This window comes from Mirounga angustirostris, unplaced genomic scaffold (genome assembly GCF_029215605.1).
Source record: "Mirounga angustirostris isolate CCGP_5_RB_7025 unplaced genomic scaffold, mMirAng1.0.hap1 SCAF_14, whole genome shotgun sequence".
Classification (NCBI taxonomy): domain Eukaryota; kingdom Metazoa; phylum Chordata; class Mammalia; order Carnivora; family Phocidae; genus Mirounga; species Mirounga angustirostris.
The window spans coordinates 65,324,796-65,352,774 of record NW_026991722.1 but is presented as its reverse complement, the minus strand read 5'-3'; the positions used below and the strand labels follow the sequence as shown (position 1 = coordinate 65,352,774).

Here is a 27,979-nt window from a genome sequence, read left to right as displayed (position 1 = left end):
GCCCGACCCCGCCCGCCCGCGGTCCGACTGCGCCTGCGCGGAGCCCGCGGCGGCGGGGGACGGGAAGTGGGCGGGGCTGGCCGGGAGCGGCTCGAGGGGCCCGGAGTGGAGGAGTAGCAGGTGAGGCCCTGGGGCTCCCGGGGGTGAGGAAGCCCGGGGCATGGGACTGGGGGGCTGACCGCGCTGGAGTGAGGCTCAGGTGGAGACCTGAGGCGTATAGGGGGGAAACGGGGCGCTGAGGAACCGGAGGGTGTGGAAAAGGGGGGCTGGGGAGGCAGGGAGGCCGAGATGGGAAGACCCAAGGGTTTCGGGGGCCGAGTGGGGGGCTGAAGAGCGGAGGGGAGCAATTGAAGACCTGAGGAACCCGAGGCAGAGAATTGAAGGGCCAGGGAGGCAAGGGTGCAGACCTGGGGGGCCAGGGGCTGGCGGGGGTGTGGCCAAGCCGAAGGCCAGGTGGGAACCGAGGGCTGTGAAGCAGAATGGATGCTGAGGGGTGACGTGCCCCCATTTGCCCGTGGCCGAGCCCCTGTTCTTAGGAGCATCTGGGCCGGGCCCACTGTCCTGACTCCTACCCCACCAGCCCCTGCACCTTTGCCGGTCCACATCTCTGCCCACGTGCCCTTACCCCATGGCCTGCCCCCATCCGTGGCCCTCGTCCAAGTGATTTAAAGCGAGTGTTTTAGTGAAAGCGAATGCTTGGGTTGCCGCACTTTAAGCCCTAGGTGTGTGAGATAGAAATCTCAGGCAGGGGGGCGCCTGGGTGGCTCAGATGGTTAAGCGTCTGCCTTCGGCTCAGGTCATGATCCCGGGTTCCTGGGATCGAGCCCCGCATCGGGCTCCTGGCTCGGCCGGGAGTCTGCTTCTCCCTCTCCCTCCGCCTCTCCCACTGCTCATGCTCTCTCTCTCTCTCTCTGTATCTCTGTGTCTCAAATGAATACATAAAATCTTTAAAAAAAAAAAAAAAAAAGAATTCTCAGGCAGGGAGGTGATGGACTCCACCACTGGGAGCTGTGTGACCTCAGGCAAGCCTCTTAACCTCTCTGCAGTAGGGAGGGAGAAAAGGCACCTGATTGTAGAGATTTTAATGCAGGGCCTAACACATAGCCAGGACTAGTTGATGGTGATGGACTCCTCCCCCACAGCCTTCCACCCAGCGGGACACATGGCCTGAGTGACACATGTCCTCATGGTATTTCCTGGGGCAAGTCCTGTGGGCTGAGCTGTACTCCCACCATGGGAGATAGAATGTAAGGCCAGCACTCTGAGGTCACACTTCTGGCCTTTTTTTTTTTTAAGATTTATTTATTTCAGAGAGAGAGAGAGAAACCCCAGCAGACTCCCCGCTGAGCATAGAACCCGGCTTGGATCTCACAACCCCCGAGATCACGACCCCAGCCGAAACCAAGAGTCGGTCGCTCAACCGACTGCACCACAAGGCGCCCCTCACTCCTGGCCTTTATGCCCATATCTGGCCTGTTGTCACATCTCAGTCTTTTCCTCCTATAACCAAACTGGAAATGACAAAAGGCATCAGAAGACCTCATGTGAGTCCGGCTTTGCCATTTCCTACCTTTGTGACCCTAGGCGGGTAGCTTACCCTCCCCGAGCCTATTTCTTCATCCGCAATGTGGCCTGACAGCCTGTACTTCTTGGAATTGTTGTGCAAGAGGTAACAAAACAAATGCCACTTTGAATACCACTTTGAAAGCTGTAAAGCTCCATACAAGTTCATTTGTAGAATTCCTTTGAGATGTTGCCTGCGGCGGCCATCCCTGTGTTTAAAACCTTTCTCCTCCGATCACTGTTCTCCACAGGCTATCTTAACTTCCTCTTGGAAGGTGCCAGGCCTCAGGCTGCTTATCTCAGCCACACCACCCACTGGCAGAGGCAGAAGGCAGCCCCCGTCTTCCCTCCACCATCGCACTGGCCAGACACCATATGCACAGAGGGCCACACTAATGCCTGAGAGGACAGGGGTGGGCTTCCTGACTCGGAGCATCTAGTGAGAAAGTCAAGCCTGTAGACTTGCACCCAACCACAGCAATGTGAATGTACTTAATGCCACAGAACTGGAGACGGAAAAATGGGCAGAACGATAAATGACGTGTCCCATGTATTTTGCCCTACTTTTTTTTTTTTTTAAAGAAAAAAGATACGTGTGTAGGAAAAGCTCTGGAAAATTGATGCCATATTCTTCCCAGTGGTTACTTATGAACAAATAAGATTCTCCATTTACAGAGAAGTTTTTAAGAAGGAAGGCAACACTGTTGTAATGATGATGCAGTTTCCTTTCTTAAGGATTACTGTTTTTTGCTGTATTTTTTGCTGTACTCCTGGGTTCTGAAGTCGAGCAGGACTCTCAACAAGTATTTTGTCCCTACCATCTAGAACAAGGCAGGTGGGGTGCCCGGGTGGCTCAGTCGGTTAAGCAGCCAACTCTGGATTTTGGCTCGGGTCATGATCTCAGTCCTGAGATCTAGCCCTGGGTTGGGCTCTGCACTCAGTGGGGAGACTGCTTGAGGATTCTCTCTCACTCTCTCCCTCTCCCCCTCCACCTGCTCATGCACGTGCTCTCTCTCTCTCAAGTAAATAAATGAATCTTTTTTAAAAAATCAAGAAAAAGGCAGTTGTACAAATGTGCGTTAGTTGAGCTTATGAGTCAAAACTGATAAACTAGAAGAAAATAAATATTTTTTCTTTGGGATCTAGCACATGGAAGACAGTGTGCTGGACCCCAGAGGTGTGACAGCTCAGCAGAGCTTGGATCGGAGTGGGGGGGCCCAAAATGGAATGCCACAAGGCAAGGCACAGGAGCACAGAGGTGAGGAGCAGGAACAGGGTGATGGGCGTAGAGATGAAAGAAGAGGCCACAAGAGACTGAATCCCCAAGCTGGTGACCAGTGGGGGGTGGGCGGGTGACTCCCCAGCAGGCGTGAACCCCACCAAGGGACTTCGAACAAGTTGCTTGGTTCTTTTGCTGTTACCCCCCGCACCCCGCTGCTCCCACCTGTCGTGACCCCCACGTGGGGATAATGACAACAGGTTGCCGGGAGGTGGAAAGAGAAGCAGCAGGAAGAGTGCCGTGGGCGCTGGCAGCCGAGGGCCCCTGGCGGGTATTGCCTGGCAGCTGAGGAGCAGTGCAGAGAGGCAGCATTCCAGGAGCTGGGAGGCCCCGGGCCCTGGGCCACGTTTGGCCTGTCTGGTGGCAGGTGACAAGGGGGCTGGCAGCCCAGTGTTCCTCCCCTGCCCACCCCCAGTCCTTGATGACTCACCCAGACTCAACGAGTCCCCCTTCCCAGCACCCCTCAGCACTGCATCCAGCTGGACACCCTGCACCCAGCTCTGCCTCATCTCCCACCACCTTATCCTGCTTTCTAGCCCTGAGACCCTGTCCGCCCCTGGTGGGCCGGCAAGAGCTCAGGATCACGGCACAGTCCCCTGCCCCTCCTGGCACCGGGGCTGTCTTGTGGGAGGGCCCCTTTTGCCTTGGGAATCCCTCCCTCCTGCCCAGTTCCTGCCTTTATCTGTAGGCCCCGGGCTCCTGGGAGCAAGATTGTTTTGCTCCTCTCTGTATGGCCTATATCACAGATTCAGAGTTTGTTGGAAAAAAGAAGGGCAAGGAAGGAATTTTTTTTTTTTTTAAGATTTTATTTATTTATTTATTTGAGAGAGAGAGAAAGCACATGAGAGGGGGGAGGATCAGAGAGAGAAGCAGACTCCCTGCTGAGCTGGGAGCTGGATGCGGGACTCAATCCTGGGACTCCAGGATCAAGACCTGAGCCAAAGGCAGTCGCTTAACCAACTGAGCCACCTAGGCACCCTGGAAGGAACTTACTCTTGTCTTTTTCCCCAGCTGGGCCCCAGAGAAGGAAAGCCATGTCCTGGTTCCTCTCCTTGCCCCTCGCCTCAGCCTGCTGATGTAGAAACCAGCCTGTTTGGTCCTCAGCTGGCAGGATGGCTCTGGGCCACCCGCCTGTCTAGCAGAGGGCGGCTGGCACAGGCCCTGAGGATAAGGCAGCCCGCACCCTGGCAGATGCAGGCCAAGCATGCACACAAGCACTGTCACGCCCGCGCCGCCTGCCCTCTCCCTCCCCACCCCCGTGCCCCCCTCCCCCGACCCTATTCAGCAGGCATGTCACAGGCTGCCCTCAGGGCCTGTGCCCAATTCTGGGCACGGGTCAGTGGGCACAGGGCAGAGTACTGAGGCAGCAATGCGGAGAGGAGGGGCCCCGACCCCCAGGGAAAGGGGCAGACTTGGGGGTTAGGGGGAGCTCCAGGCACAGAAAACAGCATCCCTAGGAGGTACCCGCATTCCAAAATGCCAAGCAGACGCCACCAGCAAGTGAGGACGCAGGCGAAGGGTCTCGCATTCTGTGCTTTATGCTGGGGGCCAGGGTTTCTCAAGCAGGGCCCTCCTGTGCACTCTGGGGAGGTCGGTGAGCCAGCCCTCCTCTCGTTTAGGTCCCAATCATAGACTGAACATGGGAGTGCGTGCACCGCCGAAGATTTCAGTGCCTGTAGAGCATTATTTCTGGGCTCAGATGGGCTCAGGACTTGCAGGGAGCCAGGCAGCATTTCCTGACCCCAGGCGCCGGGTGTTGCTTGAGGGCAGTTCTGCATTATTCACATTTCTCTCCCCTAAGCAACAGGCCAGAGCTGTTCCCTAGCAGAGGAAGTGGCTTGGCCTCTTTCTCTGCCGAAGGGTGTCGGAGCCTGCTGGGAAATTCACACCATCTTCTTGTTTTTCTCTGGCTTGCTTCTTGGGCAGCCTGCCTTCTCCCCAGGTGATCCTTACCACCCCCGGTGAGGCTCCCAGCCTTTTCGGATCTCCCCATTTCACAAAGTCTTACCCTTGTGGTCATGATTCGGTTGTCCAACCTGCTCTTGTCCTAATTTCTGCTTCTTTATTTTACCCTCTTTATCTTTTTACCTGTTCACCTTTTGTAACCTGGGGCTGCATTGTATTTACTTCTACTGATAAGTAAGCATGGAGGATAGCAGTGATTTTAAATCTGTCCCCATAACCTTCCCTCATAAGTGCCCTAATTTCTGTATTATTTCTGTGTCTGCTTTAAAAAGTCAACTTTTGACAGGGCCCTGAAAGAGAGATTTTGTGGGTTTGTTGTTGTTGTCGTTTTTCATTTACCCTCCTCGTCACTTGCAAGTCCTTCCCAGATTAGACATTTAACTTTCCCTTTCCCCTTCACCCCATGCTCTTCTTGTGGTTTTTTTTTTTTTTTTTTTTCTTTATTCTGCCACAGACTTGTGCTGAGTTAGTGACTCTGGACAAGGGCAGCCGTGCCCATGGTGTGGGTGCTAGGCCGGCTCTCATCCCTCCCCTCGGAGGCAGGTCCCTTCAGCCTCCAATTGCCAACCCCTGTCCACTGCTGTCCTCCAGTAACATCTGCAGGCATGAGGAATTCCAGAAGAGTCTCTCCTGTGCCTTCTCCCTGCCTGCGCTCATCACAACCGGGAAGGCCTCAGGGAGGGGATGGACTGTGAAATTGCTCCCCACATTCTCTGCCTGCAACTTGGGATTGGACCCTCGAGTCAAGCTGTTACTGCTCCCAAAGCAAGCTTCCCAGTTGGGTGTTATGGAGGCCCTGGGGGTGCCCCAGCCCTGGGAAGGCTCAGAGAGAACAGGCTCCAGCTGGAGGGGAATGGGCGAGACAAGGGCCTGTGCTCGGCGTTGGTGGCCAGGGGGTGGCACACCTGGGTGTGGGGTAGGAAGTGGGCCCTAGAGAGCGAATGGGGGAGGGTGTATGCTAGAAGAGAGATGCTCTGGGACCATTTGGGTCTGGAGGGCTGAACAGGAGAGGTAGGAGTCCAGGCGGGTTGTTCAGGAGTCTGACAGACAGGCCTCCGCTGGCCCATGAACCCAGGGAGGCAGGGTGAGGGAAGAGGGTGGGCAGGTGGTGTGTGGAGGTCCTGAGCTGGGGGAGAGGAACTGGAGGGCCACCTTGGGGAGGAGGATGGGGCGGGAGCCAGGTGTGAGTGAGGCTGTCGTGGGAGAAGAGCTGGGTGGGATGGTGATGAGTATGGGCTCCAGAATCCTTCCTCCACTCTCAAACCGCTGCCCCTCTCCCAGCCTCAGTGTTCCCATCTGTGAAATGGGGGCTCGTCCTGGCTCCCAGGGTTGTTATGGGCAATGCACAGGGCCTGGCAGCTAGTAAGCCCTTAGCCTTCCTGAGGACGGGGGAGGAAGAGCCTGAGAGGTGGGAGCCAGTGCCCAGGGCAGTGGGGTCATTGGCCTGGGCTGTCCCTGGTGCCTCTCCTTCAGCCGGGACTCAGGAGGCCCAGGACTCTTCCTGTTGGAGAGGACACATCACAGGTGTCCCCAACTTTCCTGGCTTCTCTCCTGCCCACGCCCTGGGGTGCCCTGCAGCCTCTGGGGTCCCTTCCTACTCCCCCTCTTGTCCACATCCAAAACATCCCAGGACCAGCGCCGGCACCACCCTGGCCCTTCTTTTTCTTTCCTTGACAGGCATCCCTTCTCCCCACTAGGCTCACAGACGTGATGGCATCACTTCCTCACCTTCTGGCTGTTGAGGTCCCGGGGTCAGGTTGAACCCCTTTACCTGCTGTGTTTTCCTGCCTCAATGGCCTGGCCCTGGTGTCCCCCCATCCTAACCGCCTTTGTCTACACCAGCCATCCCCTACCGGGAACAAGCCTGCCTTCTCTGTCACTTCTCCTTCAGGGCATCCATGTGGCCCCTGATCCCAGCTCAGTCTCCTGAAGCCACTTCTCTTGGGCTTCCGAGTGCCCCCTCTTAGAGCTGTGTCAGGACACTGACCAGGGTTGTTCCTCCCCCTTACTTGGGTCCCCTGAACTCTGTGAGGCCAGTGGCCCTGCCGTTCTGCCTTGAGGCCCTGGGCTTGGCGTGGCACCTGCTGCATGATGCTTCGAGGTGAAGGAGAGAAAGCAAGGCACCGCACACTCAGCACTGTGGGGTGAGGGCACCGATCCCCATGTGTTTTCTGACCCTCGCGTCTCTCCTTAGAGCAAAGACCACCCGGAATCCCAGCAGAGACCTCCCGGGATGCTCTGGGCATGGCCTCTCGAGCCCCCCAGCAGAGCAGCCAGCTGGCAGAGGAGATCCCAGGCTTCCTGGACGCCTTCCTCTGCGACTTCCCAGCGCCGCTGAGCCTAGAGAGCCCTGTGCCATGGAAGCTCCCGGGGACAGTGCTGAGCCAGGAGGAGGTGGAGGGCGAGCTGGCCGAGCTGGTGATGGGCTTCCTGAGCAGCAGGTAGGAGGCAGACCTGCCAGGAGGGGACAGCACGGGCCGGGAGCAAGGGGCTTGGCACGTGCCACCGGCTGAACTTAACCGCAACTCCCGCTCACCCCACACGCCCTGTCCTGTGCCAGTTATGCTCCCTAATGACATCCCCGTGACAGGGCCGCATCACTTCCCCAGGGCTGCCGTCACAAAGTAGCCCGGATTGTCTCATAGTTCTGGAGGCCAAAGGTCAGAGATCAGGGTGTCGGCAGGGTCGAGCTCCCTCAAAGGCTGTGGAGAATTGGTTCCAGGCCTTTCTCTCAGCTGCCAGTGTTGCCAGCAGTCCTTGGGGTTCCTTGGCTTGTAGAGGCATCCCTGCAGCCTGGCCTTCTTGTCACATGGCATCTGCCCTGCACGTCTGTGTCTTCACGTGGCATTCCCTCCCTGTCTAGGTCTCTTCTCTTGTAAGGACACCAGTCCTATGAGATTGAGGGCCAGTATGACCTCATCTTACACCTGCAAAGACCCTAATTCCACATTCTGAGCAGGTTAGGACTTTTCAGTATATCTTTTGGGGGGACACAGTCCAACCCATGACAGGCGCAGTCAATCCTGTTTCTGTCTCATTTCACAAATTGGGAGGCAGAGGCCTCAGGGTGGGGGCAGGGCCAGGCCATGTGCCCCTAGTCAAATGACCCAAGAGGTGATGGTGCTGTCCCCTGTTCCCAGGCCAGGCAGCTGAGGCACAGAGGTGAGACTTGAAGGGAGAAAGCAATAGACAGTAAAGGCTAGCGGCCCATGCAGCGTCTGCGTGAACCTCATCCCTCCCCAGGGGCCGGGCCCACAGTCCCTAGTCACTGTGTCACCCCTAAAGTCAGACCATGCCCCCAGCCTCAGTATCCTGGCATTTTAGTGTTCCCAAGCATGCTTCGAGCCAGCTCGATCCCTGCACACACACCCCAAGGGCCTGCTTGCTAGGATCCAACAGAGTTAATGACTTTTACCCCGTACAGTATGGGAGCCCAGGTCACTGAGCATGAAGGTCGGTGTGAGCTGGCCTGGTCCATCCTGACAGCCCCACGGCCCCACAGAGCTCAGGAGGACATGCCCAGTGACCATGTCCCTTTAGGGTGTGGCATGTGCAGAGGGTGTTACTGGCCTGTTTTGTTCTGCGTTGAGGAAATATTTTAGAGGCAGGTGGCATAAGGCGAGTCAGTGGAACAGAATAGGTCAGAGTTGCTGGATGTGGGGGAGGGGAGGGGAGGGCTCCCAGGGCTCTGCCTACCTCAGGGCCCGGGGCCGCAGGGTCTGTCCCACCGGCAGCCACTGGGCCTCCTGTGGGGGCTTTAGGGGCGGTGGGAGGAATTGCAGGCCTGGGAGGATTGGTGCCTATCTGCCCCTATGCGCGAGCCCAGAGCCCGCGGAGAGTGAGAGCACCCAGCATAAAGCCTGCTGTGTTGGAGATGACCTGTCCGCGGGGAGAGAGAGGAAGTGACCTGGGGACGGAGGCAGGAGAGCCCCAGGCTGGTGGCTCAGAGTCAGAAGAGGGCAAGCTGGGTGCCTGGGTGGCTCAGATCGTTAGGCATCTGCCTTCGGCTCAGGTCATGATCCCAGGGTCCTGGGATCGAGTCCTGCGTCAGGCTCCCTGCTCGGAAGGGGGCCTGCTTCTTCCTCTCCCTCTGCTGCTCCCCCTGCTTGTGCTCTTTCGCTCTCTCTGTCAAATAAATAAAATCTTAAAAAAAAAAAAAAAAGAACTTAACTACATCATAGCAATAACAATTAAAAAAAAAAGAAGAAGAAGAGGGCAAGCTATAGGGCCAAGCCTGGGAGGGCCACCAGGGTAAGCAGTCAGTCCACTGGTGGGGGGAGGAGAAGGCAGAGGAGGGACATGCCCAGAGGGGCAGGATCCCAGAAGGTGGGGCTGGTTTTGCTCCATGGAAGTGGAGATGGAAGCAGGTGAGGAGGAGGAGGGTGGCCAAGCAGGAGCAGGTGACCGGCCCTCCTGCCCAGGGAGGGGCCTGAGCTTTAGAAGTCGGGGGCCTGACTAGAGGGGTGTGATGGGTGCAGGGCCTTGGGTGTGAGCGGGTTTTAGTTATGTTGGAGGGCAGGTGTCTAGGCTACACGTAGGAGAAAAGCAGGACTTGCTTGAGGTGACGGGGCATGCCCATGAGGCCCTGGTGGTAGGCCCTGGGCTCAGGCATTGAATAGGCACCCTGTTAATTAGCAGGATGGTGGAGCAGGCCTGAGACTATTAGCCATGAGGGAGAGGCCAAGGGTCATGGCCCCCATCAACTTCCTAACAAATCCATCTTAAAACACCTTTAAAACATAATATTTTAAAGTGTATTTTCTACTCATCTTGATGGATTTGTTTTCAGTTCCTTTTGTTCTTTTCTTGTATTTCTTCCCTGTGCAGACACAGTGTTCATACGTGTGATCACGTGTTGTCTACTCTGGGTCTGACTGTCAGGAGCACCCTCACAGACGTTCCTCACAGCTCCCTGGCCGCTCCTGTCCCTGTCCCCTGCTTCCCATCCCTGCGGCTGGCGTGTAGGCCCCTGGGCGCACGGGGCCCCAAGCATAGTGGTGCACGGTGTTTTCTCAGATTGTAAATGGTGTCCTCCATGAGACTGTTGGGAAGTCAGATCACCAAGTTCAAGGGTGCAGTGATTTACGTCCTGTCTTCCCCCTTGTTGTGAGCGGTTTTGTGTCCCATCTCAGGTCCCCGAGCAATGCACACCTTATGCTATAATTATTCTTCTGCATTTTCATCTCGGCTGCTATGCAGCAAACTTGAAAACCCCAGAGCAGGTGGAACTAGAGTGTTTCTTGGGTACCTGGGCCTTGCACCCACCTTCTGTTCACTGCAGCATCTTCTGGAGTCTTTAAGAGCCCTGACTGCTGCAGGGCCTGAGTGCCTGGAGGGTGTATGGGGGCTGGGGTGGGGGGGAGCCCCTGGATGGGGAGGGAGGGAGCATCCAGGAAGCGAGGCCTATGGCCTGAGGCCAGGCATTGTCTGTGTTCCCCAGGCCGGAAGCTGCTTCCTGGCCCCAGTGACCTTTGCAGGCCTGCAGGAATCTACGGCACCACCTCCCCAGGAGCAAAGAGAACAGCGCCCCTTCTCCCTGCTGTGAAAAAGGAAAACCCAGTGGTTAGCAGGAAATCCCCAAATGGCAGGGGAACTCATTTCTCATGTCTTAGCTGGTTGTTTTTCAAAGGCGGTTCCAGAGGCCTCTCCCCTGAGTCACCCTCTCATTTTAAAAAATCAAAGATTCATCCCTGTAAATTCCTGAGACCATCTATAGACACACCGTGGATGCCCAGCCCCCAAAGGGAAGTGACCCATTTGCCTGGCTGTTGGGAGGTCCTTGCCCTCAGGGAAAAGCCAGGTGTGTCTGCCCAGTGGAGAATCACTGGCTACCCTGGGCGTGGGCCCCCAGCCCTTGAGGACAGACACATTGTCTGGCCTATGAAGGGTTCCCACTGGTGGGGAGGCAGATTCCAGGGTCTGGATGCATCGAGAGGTACAGGGGCAGCAGAGGAATGGACCCCTTATGCGCAGGGGAGCCAGGGAGGGCTTTCCATGGACGTAGTGTGGGAAGGACTGCAGGCCAAACAGCTTAAACAAAAATGTGTTGTCTCAGAGTTTTGGAGGCTGGAAGTCCAGGATCAGGGTGGATCTGACGTAGGGCTGGTTACTTCTGGTGATTTCTGGCTCATCACCCCACCTTCTGCCTTCATCTTCACATACAGTTCCCCCCTGTGTGCATCTGTGTCTGAATGTCCCCCTTTAAAAAAAAAAAAAAGATTTATTTATTTGTCAGAGAGAGAGCGCACCCAAGTAGGGGGAGATGCAGAGGGAAAAGCAGACTCCCGCTGAGCAGGGAGCCCGATGCAGGGCTCGATCCCAGGACCCCGTGATCATGACCTGAGCCGAAGGCAGGCCCTTAGCCGACTGAGCCACCCAGGTGCCCCCTGAATGTCCCCTTTTTATAAGGACACCGATGTTGGATTAGGGACCCACCCTCCTCCTGTACGACCTCACTACAACTAATTGCATCTGTTCCTAAATCAGGTCACATTCTGAGACACTGGCAGCTAGAACTTCAACATACGAATTTTGAGGGACACAATTCAACCCATAAGACTCCTGACACTCTAGAGGGCCCCAGCTGGTATTGGTGGCCAGGAGCTGTCATCGGGCTGGACGTTGGGCAGTGTGTGCAGCCCGGCCATGGGGGCCAGCAGACACATCTTCTCCCCACCACCAGCCCCCCACCCACGTTTGGTGTAGCTCAGGACCTGTCCCATCCAGCTCCCCGAGGCCCAGAGGCCGATCTGCTTGCTGCCGCACGTTGTGGCACGAGCAGTCATCGCCTCCTCCGGGAGGGCCTCCTTGAGCAGAAAGGGGTTCTCCATCTGGAGCATTCGGGGAGGCACTGGGGTATTAGCTTCTGCCGAGGTGCCAGCCCCACTTCACTCCTTGTTCCTGTCCCCAGGAGCGCCCCGCCACCACTTGCTTCATCTCTGGCCCACGAGGCAGTTTCCCGGCTGCTACAGACGGACCTTTCTGAGTTTAGGAAGTTGCCAGGGCAGGAGGAGGAGGAAGAGGAGGAAGATGACGACAAGGAAGAGAAGGCCCCTGTGACCTGTGAGTTCTCTTCCCTCTCTGGCCCGGAGGCTTAGCAGGCGACAGACTCACCCGCCAGATGAGGGACGGGGTGGGGGTGAGGGGGTGGTGCCTTTCCTGGTTTGCTGGTGGAAGGGCGGTCGTGGGCAGCATGTGGCTGAGGGCCAAGGAAGGGCAGCGGCCACGCGTGCTCCTGACGGTGCGGCGGGGTCAGGATGCAGAAAGAGCGCCCACTCCAGCATCAGGTCGGCAGGGGGAGCGCAGCCGCCATCTCCCTGAGCTTCCGAACTGCCCAGGAAATGAATAATGCTTTTCCCGTTCTACATGGGAGGTCGCCCACTTGCTCTTCTGCCTCAGCTGACACTGCTTCAGGGTGGCGTGGGAGTCAGGAGGGTGATGTGTGCACGGCTCCTGGGGGCGGCTTCAGGGTCCAGCTGGTAGAAAATGCCAGCACTTGGGCCTGTTCCCCGGGCTGATCCAACTCAGGACCCCGTCAGATGGGGGCTCCACGGCATCTGAGGGCTAGCTTGGGGAGGGGCCGAAGGGGCCTGTGGGTCGGCCTCCTCCTGGGATACTGGTTAGCAGGGCGCACCCCAAGCCACCCGGCACAGCCAGGGGAACCCAGGAATGGGCAGTGAACCCCTTCATAAAAAGTCAGGGCTCTTACTTTGCATATCTTTCTTTCACTTTCCTAATACAGTAGGCTCCCCTCATCCGAGGGGGATTTATTTTAAGACCCCCAGGGGATGCCTGAAACCGCAGATGGTACCAAACCCTATATATACTGCATTTTTTCCTATACATGCGTACCTATGATAAACTTTAATTTATAAACTAAGCACAGTAAGAGATTAACAATAACTGATACTAAAATAGAACTGATACTAAAATAACGATATACTGTAATAAAAGTTATATGAAGGTGGTCCTCTCTATCAATATCTTAGTGTACTGTACTCACCCTTTTTCTGGTGATGATGTGAGATGGTAAAATGCCTGCGTGATGTGATAAGATGAAGTGAGGTGAGTGACGCAGGCTTTACAGTGTAGCGTTGGGCTACTGTTGACCTTCCGACAGTACAAATGGGATGACCCCGTTTCCAGACCGCAGTTGACCGCCTTGTGCCCGAAACCCCGGAAAGCGAAATCTTGGATCTGGGGGGACTACTGTATAATTTGTTGATTTGGTCCCTTTATATTTTGCATATGATTACTTCCATCTTGTCCCATATTTGTTATCTATGTTCCTTTAAGCTTAGCACGAGAGCGAGCGGTGAGGGCAAAGCAAGGAACAGGGTGGGGGTGGGCTGGGAGACAAACCCACACAGCCCCTCACTTCAGCACATGCTGAGTTCTCGTCCGTGTCCCCGGCCTTTTCCGTGGCTCCCTGCCCACATTCCATTCCAGCACGGCCTCGCATTCCTGCCTGGGAGGTGCGGGAGACAGTGGCCCACAGTGACAGGCAGCTATTGTCCTCCTCAGAGCCCCACAAAGGGAGCGCGCCGCCCCAGAGTCCCGGCGGGAAACCAGCGCCACCTGCTGGCGGGAAGGCCCCGGGCGGTGGCTGACACCCGCCGAGCCCTACCCCTGGGGGCGCCTGCAGGCCAGGGAAGGGGGGAGGAAATCACAGCCTGCCCCCGCCTGCCGTGCAGGCCTGGGCTCGCAGCCTTGATCAGCTGTCCCTGTCACTGGAGCAGAACATAGTAAAGTCTATCATCTCGAAGCCCTTCTTGCAAAATTGGCTTCCCGGCAGGTGATAAAAGCACCACTGCTCAAGGACAGAGATATGACTAAGACCTCTCTGTGGCTGGGTCATGGGGAAACACCAGCTGGCTCCTCTCCAGTAGGCTGGACCTGTGGGCGCCAGGGTGAGGCTCTCAGCCTGGAAAGCAGGCATCTTCTGCTGGCGGCATCAGGAGTCAGTGAGCGGCCGATTCTCCCGTTGCTTATCCATTGCTTATCATTGTCAGTGGTAATTGCTTTTGCTCAAGCCGAAATTCAAGTTCAAACGTGTTGAAGGAAATGGTAGCACAACCTAAGGCAAGAGAGTACGCGGCACCCTGTGCCTCCCTGGGCGTCTCAGGCCTAATAAAAGCAGAGCCCAGGGCGCCTGGGTGGCTCAGTCGGTTAAGCCTCTGCCTTCAGCTCAGGTCGTGATCCTGGGGTCCTGGGATCGAGCCCCGAATCAGGCTCCTTGCTCGGCAGGGAGCCCACTTCTCCCTCTGCCTGCCATGCCCCCTGCTTGTGCTTGCTCACTCGCTCTCTCTCTCTGACAAATAAATAAATAAAATCTTAAAAAAAAAAGCAGAGCCCAGAGGGAGAGGGAAGGAACCCAGCGGCCCAGATAGTCTTCTGAGCACAGCCGTCTACAGCGGAGAGGAGGCTAGGGAGGCAGTGCTGTGCCGTCCAGCTGAACGAGGGGTCTCTGACTTGTTGGCAGGGGATGCACTGGGCCAAGCTCGTGTGGACCTGTCTTCCCGGAGCTAAGCCTTCCTGTACCCACAGCCCCTCAGGCCAGCCCAGCTGGTCTCCCACTTCTTGCCAAACACCTGCATGGCGTCTGTGTCCTGGGTGTGCTGGCGGTGGCCAATTCTAGACACACACACCTCGCCTTCACGTATGGAATCCCTCGACATGTCTTCCATGGCCTCTCATGCTCACAGACCCTCTCTGCCTTCCCTGGCCTCTGCCCTTCTCTTTTTCTTCTGCGGCCTTCACCTTTGGGCAGGAGCTCTTCCTTCTCCAACACCCCCGCCAAGTCCTTCAAGTGTGGCCTGCGACTCTCCTCAGAGTCTGCCCTTGAACACCCCTCCGAGGCGACGGGCCCTGACTCACCTGTGCCAACTTCATGCACCCTGGTCAGCAAGAGTCCCAGGAGGGTTTTGTGTGTGGAAATGGCCTGAGCCTCTGAGGCACACCACCCGAGGATTCCTTGGGACCTGTCCATTGTTAGTTCCTTGGTTAGCTTTTCTTTAGAAGGCAGGTTTAGGTAGGATTTGGGGGGGGGGGGTGTTGTAGGGGCTGTTACCTGTTGTTGTGTAACAAATTCCTCCTGAAATTTAGTGGGTTAAAATGAACATTTATTATCCCATAGTTTCTGTGGGTCTGGAATTTGGGAGCTGCTGAGCTGGTGGTTCTGTCCCAGGGTCTCTCATGGGATCGTGGTCCTGAGCTTGTGGCCAGTGGGGCGGAGGTTCCATTTCCAAGGGGTTCGGTCACTTGGCTGTTAGCAGGAGGCCTCAGTCCCTCCCCGTGTGGACCCTCCACGGGGCCGCTTGGGTGTCCTCACACCGTGGCAGCTGCTTCCCTCAGGGCCAGTGACTCACCAGGAGACGAAGAGAGAGAGAGACAGAGACAGACAGGGAGGGAGAGAGAGCGTGCCAGGTGGGAGCCGCAGTGCTTCTTAGGAAGCAGCAAATGGTCACTTCCAGTCGATTCTGTTTATTAGGAGCAGGTCCCTAAGGCCCATGCTCAAGGGGAGGGAACTGGGCTCCCAATCAGGCATCAAAGAATAATGGACATATTTTGAAACCATCACCTGGGGCTAACAGTTGTGATGGAAAATTGAGAAAACACCAAAAAAGTATTCTTAAGGAAAAACATCACCCGTGGAGCCCCACCTGCAGACACCCACTGCTGACATTTTGATTGTATGCTTTTCCTGCCTTTAATTTTCTGGTCCAAGCAGTTGAAGGCCTTTTCAGGTCCTCATGATCAAACTGTGTGTGGGATTTTCTGTTCTCCTCTTTTTTTTTTTTTTAAAGATTTTATTTATTTATTTGAGACAGAGAGAATGAGAGAGAGAGAGCACATGAGAGGGGGGAGGGTCAGAGGGAGAAGCAGGCTCCCTGCCGAGCAGGGAGCCCGATGCGGGACTCGATCCCGGGACTCCAGGATCATGACCTGAGCCGAAGGCAGTCGCTTAACCAACTGAGCCACCCAGGCGCCCTGTTCTCCTCTTTTAGTGACATTTTTTTCCTTAATGTTTTTTCCTTAATATTGTGACATAGCATTTTACATGCTCACGCACTCTTTAGAAGCCCGTTTTTGTTTTACCCTTTAATTTTTTTCCATTAAGCTTTGAGATAACTGTAGGCTCTCATGCTGTTGCAAGAAATAACACAGAGGAATTCTACGTATCCTTTACCCAGTTCCCCCAACGGTAATGTCTTAAAAAACTATAGTAAACTATCACGACCAGGATCTTGACATAGTCAAGATATAGAACAGTTTCATCCTACAGGGATCCCTCATGTTATCCTTTGTGGTCACCCTAATGCCCCATGCTCCTGTCCCTAACCCTGACAACCATTAATCTTCTCTATTTCTATAATTCTGTCATTTCAAGAATGCCTAGAAATGGGATCATAGAGTATGTAACTTTTGGGGATAGGCTTTTTTCACTCCACATCACTCTAGGGAGATTCATCTGGGTTTCTGTAATGCGCCAGGAGCTCACTTGCTCCTTCCTTCCTTCCTTCCTTCCTTCCTTCCTTCCTTCCTTCCTTCCTTCCTTCCTTCCTTCCGCGAGTAGTATTCCGTGGCATGATATACCGAAGTTTACCCGCTCGCGGGTTGAAAAACATCTGGGCCATTTCCAGTTTTTGCCTATTAGAGGTGAAGCTGCTGTGAACCCTGGGGCACGCAGGGTTTTGTGCACGTGCCGTCTTAATTTCTCTGGGATAAATGCCCAGGGGTGCAGTTGCTGGGCAGTGTGGCGATTGCATGTTTAGTTGTGAAAATCATGTTTAATAGCAGCTTAATTCTTCATCAAGAGAATAGACCATAATTTACTCTGTCACTGGATACCGATTACTTCTAATTAATGTGCAATTATAAATGATTTTATACTTTGTCCTGAAATTATCTTTGAGTTTCTGGCTCTTTCCTTGGGGGTGGGCTCCCATGAGTGGAGTTACTCACTGTGGGATGGGAGGCTCCTTCCTGTGCATATTGCCCAAGCAGACATCGCTTGGTGCCCATGACACAGGCTGTCACGCATAGTTTACCGGGCTGGGAGGCTCAGAATGCCCCTGGGGCTGATGGGTTGGTGGGGCCTGTGCAGGCTTTTGGGGGCGCTGTTGGAGAGCTGCAGGGGCCCCGGGGAAGGGGGGCAGGCAGCTTGAGTGGAGCCCTGCTGCTTCCCTAACAGTTCTCTGTCATGCGCATCAGTGCTGGATGCCAAGGGCCTGGCGCAGAGTTTCTTTAACCAGCTCTGGGAAGTGTGCAGCCAGTGGCAGAAGCAGGTGCCCTTGATCGCCCGGCTTCCTCAGCGGCAGTGGCTGGTCTCCATGCACGCCATCCGGAATACGCGCCGCAAGATGGAGGACCGGCACGTGTGCCTTCCCACCTTCAACCAGCTCTTCGGCCTGTCCGTGAGTGCTCCACCTGCAGTGCTCCTCCTCCCGGGCCCCAGTCAGAACAGCCACAGAGGCCTTGTGAAGGGCGTGGGTGGGGGCACCCGGGCTTCCGAGCAGAGCTGCCAGCCAGAGCTGAGGCGGGAGTGATGCCCGTAGCTGTGCTCTGAAGGGGGCAAGGCCAAGCACGTCACAGGGAGGCTCAGAGGACCGAGTCATTGACCCAGCACTTCTGGGCCACTTTGCATTCCCAGCTGAGGGACTGAGGAAAGGGAATGATCTGCCTGAGCCTGTTAGAAGGGGAGGCCCCAGGAGTCACGTTCGCCCCAGACTCACAGTTGCTGAGTCCTGCTTTGTCTCAGGCACCAGGAGCCACCTGGTATCTTCCCTCACTTTATACTCCAGCAACTCATAACAGAAGGTGAACCGAGGCTCTGGAGGCTTGTCCTTTCCTTTTCCAAGTCTTGCCACTCCTAAGTGCTTGAGTCAGGATGACCTACCTGATGGCCAAGGCCGTGCTGATTCTCCCAGACCTACCCCACTGCGCGCCTGGGCTCCAGCCCCAGATGAGAGCCTCCGGCTAGGTGACGGCGTGGGTCAGGGCCAGGTCGGTGTGACTCCCGCTGCACTCCCCTCCAGGACCCCGTGGACCGAGCCTACTTCGCCGTGTTTGATGGTCATGGAGGGGTGGATGCCGCACGGTATGCCGCCGTGCACGTGCACACCAACGTTGCCCGCCGGCCCGAGCTGCCCACAGACCCCGCCAGAGCCCTCAGAGAAGCCTTCCGGCGCACCGATGAGATGTTTCTCTGGAAAGCCAAGCGAGAGGTGAGAACCGGTGAATGGGCCTTGCGTGCAGTGTGTGGGCCAACAGCTGTCACATCGGAGAGGCCCGGCCCCGGCCGAGGGAGAGAAATCAGAGCACTTGGTGGTGTCAGAAGGTCCCCATTAAACTCTGCTGGCCATCATGTGACTTCATTCTTACGGTACAGGGAGGCTGGTTTTTCATTTGAATAAAGGAGCGTGAAGCTTCCCTGGCCCCGCAGCAGCATGGACCTGCCCCACTCTGGTGGGGGTGCAGGCTTCCCAGGGAAGGCAGCCTGTTGTAAAATGCACCAAGGATTCTGTTTTGCTCAGATATGGCAAGATGACAGGCACAGAAGCCACCTTGAAAGGGGAGTTTGATTACTTCCAGTGCCTGAGAGGAGGCCCCAGGGTTGGTCCGGAGGCAGAGGGAGGGAGCACCATATGGCGGGGCCTTCAGGTGGCCTCACACCGAGGCCTGGGCGAGGCAGGGGGAGGCGGGGCAGGCACGTCAGGGCAAGTGGAGGATTGGATAGTTTGAATAACCTGGTTGGGCTCTGGGCTACCGGGGCTGCCCCCAGCCATCCAGGCCAGGGGAAAGAGCCTGGCGGGAGAGACAGAGGATGTGGCTGAGGACACGGGTTCAGACCAGCTCGCTCATGCAAGAAGTTTGTGCGCCTGGGGGAGACATTTGCTATCTTTAGGGACCAGCCATCCTGGGAGGGGCATTCTCTCCACCATTAGCAAGTACCCCAGTTTGTCAGAGCATCCAAAAATAGGGGCGCCTGACTGGCCCCAACGGAAGCGCATGGGACTCTTGATCTCGGGGTTGTGAGTTTGAGCCCCATGTTGTGTGTAGAGATTACTTAAAAATTTTAAAAATCTTAAAAAAATGTTTTTTTTAAAAAGAAGAAAATATTGAAAATAAAACCCATGATTAATACACGGCCCCCTCTTCCCTTGCTCACCCGGGCAGGGTCTTGGCAGGCTGCTGGTGCCTGCTGGGTGTGTTCTTTCCTCGGGAATAGTAGCCCTGTAGGGATCGGGCACTTGTTTCTGAAAGAACGCATCCAACCCCTCCTCTGTGAACTTCCCACCCACTGAACCTTACCTGCAGAACTTCCGTGGGGCCCTCCCAGCAGCCCTGCCAGGTAGCTACTAAAATTGTGTCCATTTTAGACATCGGGAAACTGAGGCCCAGAGAGCTTAACGGACCTGCCCCAGTTGACATGGCTCATCGGGAGACCTGGAAGGGGGTACAGTGTTATCAGACACTCTGAGCACAGACCCCAGCAGAAATCAGCAAAGCCAGGCCTTGCATCTTAACGGAAAACCGTATAGCATCTAGAACTGTCACATGGGAGCCCGGTGAAAAACTGACATGCCTCAGCCCCCGGGCCACCTCCCAGAGTAACAGTTCTCTGAAGCAGGTGTTCAAATTAGGTTACTATTATTTTAAGCTAGCTTTATTAACATATAATCGACACATAACAGATCACATGTATTACAAGCATACAATGTATAGTTGGTTCAATAACATGTAAAGTGTGCAGTTGGGTAGGTTTTGACATTTGTCTACAGCTGTGTAACCCTCACCACAGTAACGGACATATCGCCATCCTTCGTTACCCCACCCTCCTGCCCACGTGCTCCCCGGACACACACTCGTCTGCTTTCCGATGTTACAGATGATAGAGCTCGTGCTTTCTAGAGTTGTGTGCAAATGGGACCCCACGGGCTGTGCTCTCCTGTCATGCAGCGGAACCCTCAGGAGACTCCTGGTGTGCTTGTGTGTGCTTCCGCAGTCCGTTCCTTTTACCTGGCTGAGCCCTGTTCCAGGAGTCGGTCAGCCTGGACGGGCGTCCCTCTTTCCCTGCAGCGGCTGCAGAGTGGCACCACGGGGGTGTGCGCGCTGATCGCGGGAAAGACCCTGCACGTCGCCTGGCTCGGGGACTCCCAGGTCATCCTGGTGCAGCAGGGACAGGTGGTGAAGCTGATGGAACCTCACAGACCTGAGCGACAAGTAAGGGCCCCCTCCCTCTGTGCCTGGGACATCCCAGCCCCCATCACGCTGCACCGCGCAGGATAGCGGATGGTCAGGTGGGCAACGAAGTAAGAGGAGCCCTGGACCACCTTCCTAGGGAGCTCCTGGTGTTCCTCAGAGGGAGGGCCCTTGTGACTCGAGTGGCTGGGGTTGGGGGCGAGGGGTCCCCTGAAGCTTGGGGTGTTAGCCATTACGGATTGAGGCTGAGCATCTTCTCAACCACTGAAGATCATTTACATTGCCTTTCTGGAGAGCCCTTCCTTCTTGTCCTTGGCTCATTGGTCTCCTGCTATTGTCCTTATCAATTTGTAGGTCAGCTCCTTGTCTGCAGGGCGATTTGCAAATAGCCCCCCGCTTTATCTATGTTTATGGGCTTTTGCCTTGTAGACACTTTGGTTTTCAGGTAACTGAGTGGAGCTGTCCTTTCGTGGTTTCTGGATTTGGAAAGCACTGCAGGGAGTGTCAGGCAGTGATCACCACAACAGCCAGGAGGGACAGCATTCCTTGGCCTCACCTCCTACATAAGCTCTCCCTGTCGTACAGAGGAGAGGACTGAGGCTCAGAGAGGTCAAGTAACTAGCCCAGAGCACACAGCTGAGAAATGGCAGCTGTCCTGGGTCCCTCCACCGTCACTGCACCACCAGGCCATTTGGCATCTGCTCCCTGGTGGACCGTCCTACCCCAGGACTAGATGCGAGCCTCTAGGTTCCTGCCCACCTGCGTCCCCACAAGCTTGCTGTCCCGCGCCACCTCTGTGGCCCGGCAGGGACTTTTCCGGGCAGCCTTTCCTGGAGCCCTGCCATGTGGCACCATGGCAAAGAGCACAGCCAGCCAGCCTGCATATCTGCCTGCCTCTCCCTAGACCCTTCTGAGTCTCTCTCTCCCCTCCACCTGCGCATTCCTTCCTCCTCCTTCCCTGCCCACATTCACGATCCTTTTTGCCTTTTTCTGGCACTGCTCAACACCACGGTGGCTTCTCAGGCCCAGAGGGAGCCGTGCAGACAGGTCAGGGCTGCTGCAAACCTTCCGAGTCCCACTGCCGCCGCCTCTGCAGGGAACCGCATGGGTGGCCCAGCCTTTGGTACGGTGTCCCCCCTCCCTCCCACCCTGCAGTGGGTCTGTATGTGCACAGAGAACGTCTCCAGGTGGAAGGGTCCACATCCGTGGTCCCAGAGAGAGGGGACTGGCCTATCCAGCAGACACTGTCCCGTGGGGCATGGGAAGCTCCCAGCTGAGGATGCTGGTACCCTGGGGCCCAACATGGCGTGCTGCTTTCACTTCTGGGAGGAGGGGGAGCAGGGGGACTTTGAGAAAGGACAGGGCCTGGTTTCATCCAGGCCTGCCAGGTGGCCACACACAGCACAGGCTTGCTCTCGCCCCAGCGGCTTGCAAGGAGGGGACAGTATCCCAGAGTGAAAGGTGAGGCAGCGGGGCTTCGGTGGCCACAGCTGGTCTGAGGTGGGCCTTCCTGCATTCGGAGGAGGATGTGCAGCTTCTTCATGGTTTCTCGCCGTTCTCCTAATGCCTCCTCTGGGTGTCGTTCCCGGGCTGTGGTCACAGCTCGGCGTCGGAAATCAATGCATCTCCGCTCGCGCAGCCTCGCCAGGCACCCTGCCCCAGCCCCCACTCTGGCTGTCCCCCACAGGACGAGAAGGAGCGCATCGAGGCGCTGGGCGGCTTCGTGTCTCACATGGACTGCTGGAGAGTCAACGGGACCCTGGCCGTGTCCAGAGCCATTGGTAAGGAGGCAAGGGGCGGGAGACCAAGGCCTCTTGTCTGCAGCCCAAGGGTCACCCAGCTGTTGGGGACAGCAGCGTCCTGCGCTGATAAAGCACCTGTGGTCTGTGGGGCCATGTAATCAGACTGTGAAGGACCTCTGGTGAATTTAGATAGCCCACGTGCAAACACCTCAGAGACTTCCATCTCACACGAATAATCCCAGTTTAAGTTGTATGCGATTATCTCCTCGTTAAAACAGTTCCTCAGAAAAAACCTACTAGGAGACCCTTGGATAGCTACTATCTGTGCTGGAAGGTCATTTTCAAATATTCCATAAATGAAGATTATCGATTATCCTCCCCCCACTCATGCTGATTCTTTTCTCCATCTAAAAAAAAAAAAAAGGAAGACTCCTATTCTTCCACAATCCTATTTTGTCAGCATCCTGCTGCTGCTGGGCCTCAGGCTGGGCCTCGGCAGCCACACCTCTACCCCCACGTACTTAGACACCACTCTGTTCCTGCTGAGCCCCGCAGTGTGGCATCTGTCCCTCCTAACCTCCCGGCACACGCGGGCCTTAGAGCCCTTCTTCCTGCTGCCGCCACTGCTGTTGGGTCTCTGGACACACTGCAGTGGGGAGGTGGCGGCGGGGGGGGCTCTCCAAGCAGAGACTCCTTCCACAGAGGGGGACACCCCGGGCACGTCCGTGTCAGGAAGCGGCAAGGTATGAGGAGGGGGCGGTGGGTTCCGGTTGCACTTTGAAAGTAAAGTCAACAGGACTGGCTAGCGGATTGGATGTGGGGTCCCACAGAGAGCGTCCTGAGGGGAAGGGAACCTGCAGACCTGAGCATAAGGAAGGAAAAGTGAGGTCCTCCGCCTCAGCTATCCCCCCTCTCCGACTCTGGGCCCCGCTCCACTGGCAGTGAAGAGGCTGTTTGTCGAGCTGACCTCTGGCCTGGCTGGGCCCTAATTCGGCCCTCTGGGACACCAGAATAAGTCGGCCACGTCGCCCTCTCTTGTTTTCTTCATAGCCCTTAGCACTGCGTGAAATTACCAAATTTCACCGGTGAGCATGGGTGCCAGAGGGGAGTGGCCGTGGTGAGGCCCGGGCCTGGCAGGTGGCCCTTGGCAACAGGCAGCCCGGCCCTCTGACGTGAGGCCTTTCTCTCCCGCGTGCAGGGGACGTGTTCCAGAAACCCTACGTGTCGGGGGAGGCAGACTCGGCCTCTCGGGAGCTGACGGGCTCCGAGGACTACCTGCTGCTGGCCTGTGATGGCTTCTTCGACGTCGTCCCCCACCAGGAGGTCGCTGGCCTTGTCCAGAGCCACCTGGTCAGGCAGCAGGGCAGCGGGCTGCAGGTGGCTGAGGAGCTGGTGGCTGCAGCCCGGGTGCGGGGCTCCCACGACAACATCACGGTCATGGTGGTCTTCCTCAGGGACCCCCGAGACCTACTGACGGGCGGGACCCAGGGGGCAGGGGATGTGCCCTCTGGCCTCTCAGAGCCAGAGACCAATACTCCACAGAGAAGCTAGGAGGTGCAGGCCCCCTGCCCCCACCCCAGGCCCATCCCCCTCGGATGCCTTAGGACCAGACCAGTGGCAGCGGCAGCGGTGGGCGGGCGGGTGTCCCCCTCACAGTGTTTTCCCAGGGCCCCGAGTCCCCTGTGCTCCTTGCATCAGTCCATCCTGGTGGCTGCAGAACTGCACTGGGGGGACGGGGGGTTATTTATGCCCTGCTCCTGCAGGCAGTGAAATGGCCCGGATCTCCAAAGGAGGCCTAGGGAGGAGACCTCACCAAAGAGATGACCTGGGAAGTGGATTAGCTCTTCTCCAGGCTCCGCTGGGTAGGGGGCAGGACCAGAGGCCACAGGCGCGGGCCGCAGCCGGACCAAAGACACTGGGCATGCGCCTGGGGCAGCAGGGCACTGCATGTGAGACCCCGGACAGACCCAGGGGCCGTGGACATCTCCAGGTGTGTCCTGGGTGTCCGGCCCAGGTTTCTCATTGGCTCCTCACTGGCCACGGCTGGGAGGACTCATCTGTACAGATGTGCCTGGCTGGTCCTGGCCTACCAAGCCGGCTTCCCAGAGTGGGGAGAACGGCCCCATTGGGAAGGAGGGAGCACCAGGGATCTGGTCTGCAGTGGGTGCTCGGCGGCCCCCAGCCTCCCTGGTTCCCTCCCAGCCCGCACACACCCAGGGAGGGGAAGGTCAGAATGATGACACGTGTGTCTTCTGTTTGTGGTCTTTTTTTTTTTTTTCCCCAGGGAAGTCTAACTCAGAAGCAGTATTTCAGGTTTTTGTCTGTTTTGTCAGTGCCAAGTTGACCTGTTGTGTCATATAACTTAAGCAGAGCTTAGCGTTTATTTTATTCTTAGAAAACTTAAGTATTGATTTTTTTTTTTAGAAGAAACTTCTTTTGCAGTATTACTGAATTTTTTTTTCTCTAAATCAGGATTGAAACAAAAACTTTTCCAGGTGGTGTTAATAAGCCATTCAAGTGCCTTAAACAGCTTTAGGTAAGGCTAGAACCGCCGGGCCTGGACGGATTCTAACAGGCATGTTTCCATTTTTACAGAAGCAGGATTTATTTTGTTATAGTGGCATGATCTTGGCTAGAATTCTTCCCGGATGAGTTCTTTCCGTATCTTGTGATTCCATTCGCTGCTGACAGCAGAGCAGCCCCGAAGAACATAGGCTGTGCTGTGCGGCCTGGGCCAGACCGCGGGGCTCCGGGAGATCAGGGTGACCTTGGCCCCACCAGCCTCCCTCCACGCCTGGGCCCTACTGCTCATGTCTCTGGCTGGTGCCCAGGCTGAGGGACTGAGCTCCATGAAGCGGACTCCTCGTTTGACTGGAATGTCCTAGAATGTCTTGTGTTAGTAACCAAATTGGTTTCATTGGGAAATACGCTTAGAGGCCCCTGCAAGTCCGGGGGCAGCCTGGGGGCGTTGGGCTCTGTTTGGAGCCTATCCCGCCCACCTGCCCCACAGCCCCCAAAACCCCTCCTCCTGTCTCCCGCCTGCCACGGCTGCACCCTCTGCCATCTTGCTCTGCCCACAGCCTGACCACATGGGGGAGAGCTCTACATTCCCTAGCATGCTCTGGGCAGGTGAGGCTCGGGAGCCACGAAACTTGGGTGACTCGGGCTGCTCACATCCAGTGAGGCAAATATGGCGTTGGTGTCCAGTTGGAAGTGACAGGGCTGGGTGAAGAGTCCAGGCAGAGGTCAAGGGCCCAGAGAGAGGGGTCTCTGGTGGGAGGACCCAGGCCTACAGATCTGGGAACGGCAGTGGGTGGCTTAGCTGAGGCTTCTGGAGAATGTCGCTGGGAGGTGGGCAGCAGGGGGATGCTTGGCACCAGGTCCCCCAGGCTGGGAGGTCTTATGAAGGTACTCAGAATCCACCTGCAGTGGCCAGGCCCCAGCAAGGAGAGTGCAGGGAGAACCCTGATCCCAGTGCACGGAGGGGAGCCTAGGCGCCCCCCCCCACCCGGACCCTGCAGCAGGAAGGGAGGGAGGCAGTGGGAGATGCCCCCTACAGGCTTAGCCTTTACTGCTCACTCCCACAGTAGGGATAAGGGAGCCCACATGATGCGGCCGATGCCATGCCCCAAGTCTCAAGATTGAAGGCATCTTAAACATGGTCACTGCAATTCAGAGGTTTGGTGGGAGCCAACAGTGACCTAGAATTGTCCCACTTAATCTGAAGGCCCCGCTGCTTTCTGGGGGTCTGAAGCCCCCTCTTCGGCTCTTCCCAGCACAGGGCTGGTCAGAGGCAGCATGTGGGCCTGCCCTTCACCAGCGGCCTGGCTGCCCCGGGCATGACCTTAGCAGAGGGCGGAAGCGTGGACTTCTGTTGTCCTCCTTTATTTGCCAGTCGGATCCTGTGATTGCCACCAAGAGTGGGGCTTCACACATGGAGCCTGGCTCTCTCTGTGTGGTGGTCTGATTCGCACCCTGGCTCAAGGCTCCATAAGGAGATCTCTCCAGGCTTGTCCCAGTGACCACCCCCCTCTGGCAGAGGCTTCTGCTGTCTGGTGCGGCTCATCCTTGCCTGGGGGCTGAGGGAGCCCTTCTTCCTCCTGCACAGACGCCAGCTCTGTGCAAGCACCTAGGCATAGAGGCCTCTTCCCTCTTGACGGGCTGGACTGGGAGCCACCGGGCGTCTTCAGCCTCTGAAAGCCCTGGGCCCTCTCCTCTCCGGGCCACGGTCCCACGAGGGCCCCAGGTCTGGAAGCCCCAGTCCCCTTCTCAAATCCTCGCTTTGCCACTAGCTTGTTGTATGAGCTGAGTAAGTCATGGAGCCTCCCTGGGCCTCAGTTTCTCCTCTCTAGGGCACAGGGTTGCACCGAAGCTGTGATTCTGGAGGGTCAGGGGCTTCCTGAGGCAAGCCTGGCGCGTCCCGGGGAGCTGCTGCCCGTGCCGGGGGAGCCCTCCCTGGCTGCTAGCAGGGAGGGGTGATGAAGTATTATTACCCGTCTATTCTTACAGTTAAGTGGGCTGGGAAAGAATGGAGCTGCAGATGCTGGGGTTGGGCCTTATATGGAACACAGAAGCTCAGAGAGCAGGCCCTGCTTTTACAGGTAGAGCTGATTGTGAGCTAGCAGGGGTGGGAGAAGCAGACAGGGTCGGCTCCCTCCCTCCACAGGTGTGAGGCGGAAGGGCATGGAGAGGGGCAGGGTACAGCTGGGCTCTCCCTGACCTCGCTTGCCCTCAGCACCCAGGACGAGGAAAGGGATGTGCTTTAGGGGGAACAGTGACGGGGGCAGGCCCCACTGGAGATGCACAAGCTCCGTGAGGTCCTGGGCCAGCCTTTGGCCGCAGCCCTCTCTCCCCCTACCCTCCCCAGCCAGCATGCGGCCCTCACCCCTTCCTGTGTCCCCTTGCGGATGGCCCGCCTACCTCAGCAGTATTCCCGGGTCCTGGGGTACAGCTCCGCCGGTTCCTAGGCCTGACCCTGACAAGGGCTCAATGGAAACCTGCTGGGCCTGTGCAAGATAAGCTGGTTTGGGTTTGATTCTGCCTGTCGCCCAAGGGAGGCAGCCCCAGGAGGCCTGCGCTTTTCGCCGAGGCTCCACAGCTTTGCCAAATGCGCCGAGCTTTGCCATTCATGCGCCATGCTAGCCTTGCCAAGGGTTCATCTGTGCATGTCTTGGCAGGGCTCCTGGGAGAGGCATCTTGTCCCGAGACGGAATGGCCATTTTCCCTGTCTGTAGGGATGAGTGCCCGGATGAGGGGGCCAGAAACTCAGTCTCCTCCCAGGGGTCAATAAGTGTCAATAAATCATGAGTTCTGAAACCCTGTCGCCTGAGTCCTGCCTTCTCTCACCCCTGAGCACCTGGTACCCCTGAGTGTCCAGGGTGCGTTTAGAAGCTGCCGGGGCGCTGAGGGGGGCCATCTGCCAAAGGCAAAAGCGGCAGACTAATTTAGGAGATTGCGTTGCCTTCTGGCCAGCCAGTCCGGCCTGGTTCTCTTCTCTGGGCTCCAAGCCCACAACTGTCCCTGCAGCATGAGGGCGTGGGCCACTGTGAGCCTGTGCAGGGGCTGACAGGAGAGGGGTGAGGCCCCGGGGCGGGGGGGCACCTCACAACATGGGAGCCTGGGGCAGCCGGGAGTGGCCCAGAGACACAGGATGGGGACCCTCCCAGCAAAACACTCAGATGGGAGAGGGCAGGCCAGCAGCTGCCAGGGGCTCTTGTGCTCCTGGCTGAACTCAGACTCCAGGGAAACAGGAAAACATCCAGAATGCCTCCATGCAGGCACTGCTGAGCCATGGCCCCAGAATGCTGCCCGAACTCCCCAAAATGTAAGGGAGGCACCTGTGTTTTGGGTTAGTTGGGGCCAGCTAGCCAGATTGCTGCGTCCCTGCCCCCCTCCCCCCTGAGCCCTGCCCTGGATGCCAAGCCTTTGCCCACGTTTGGGCCTTGCCAGACCAGCTTCTAGTCCCTTCTCAAATCACCCTGAGAGCTTTCCGTGCCCCTCCCACTCCAGGCCTCATTGCAAGGGAGGCAGCTTTATCTGTCTCCAACATGTCACCGAGAGGGGGCTGGGGCTCCCAACCAGGCCCTGAACACCACCCCCCCAGCCCCGCCTACTCACCCATCTGTCTTCCCCCTGCCCGGTCCTCTCCGCCTCCTTGGTGGCTCCCTGCAGAATCTGCCCAGCAGAATCTCGTTCTTAAGTATATGCTGTCTTGATTGTTCACAAA

The 27,979-nt window shown here is 56.8% G+C and overlaps 1 protein-coding gene across 1 annotated transcript; it reads left to right on the top strand.

Annotated features, from left to right (window-relative positions):
- PPM1F (protein phosphatase, Mg2+/Mn2+ dependent 1F) lies at positions 1 to 27,069 on the top strand. Its single transcript, XM_045887192.3, has 8 exons — positions 1 to 120; positions 7,002 to 7,248; positions 11,718 to 11,869; positions 17,021 to 17,223; positions 17,845 to 18,033; positions 19,889 to 20,032; positions 21,699 to 21,792; positions 22,952 to 27,069. The coding sequence occupies exons 2-8, from the start codon at positions 7,052 to 7,054 to the stop codon at positions 23,302 to 23,304; spliced, it is 1,332 nt and encodes a 443-aa protein (XP_045743148.1). The 5' UTR covers positions 1 to 120; positions 7,002 to 7,051; the 3' UTR covers positions 23,305 to 27,069.
- The last annotated feature ends 910 nt before the right edge of the window (positions 27,070 to 27,979 follow it).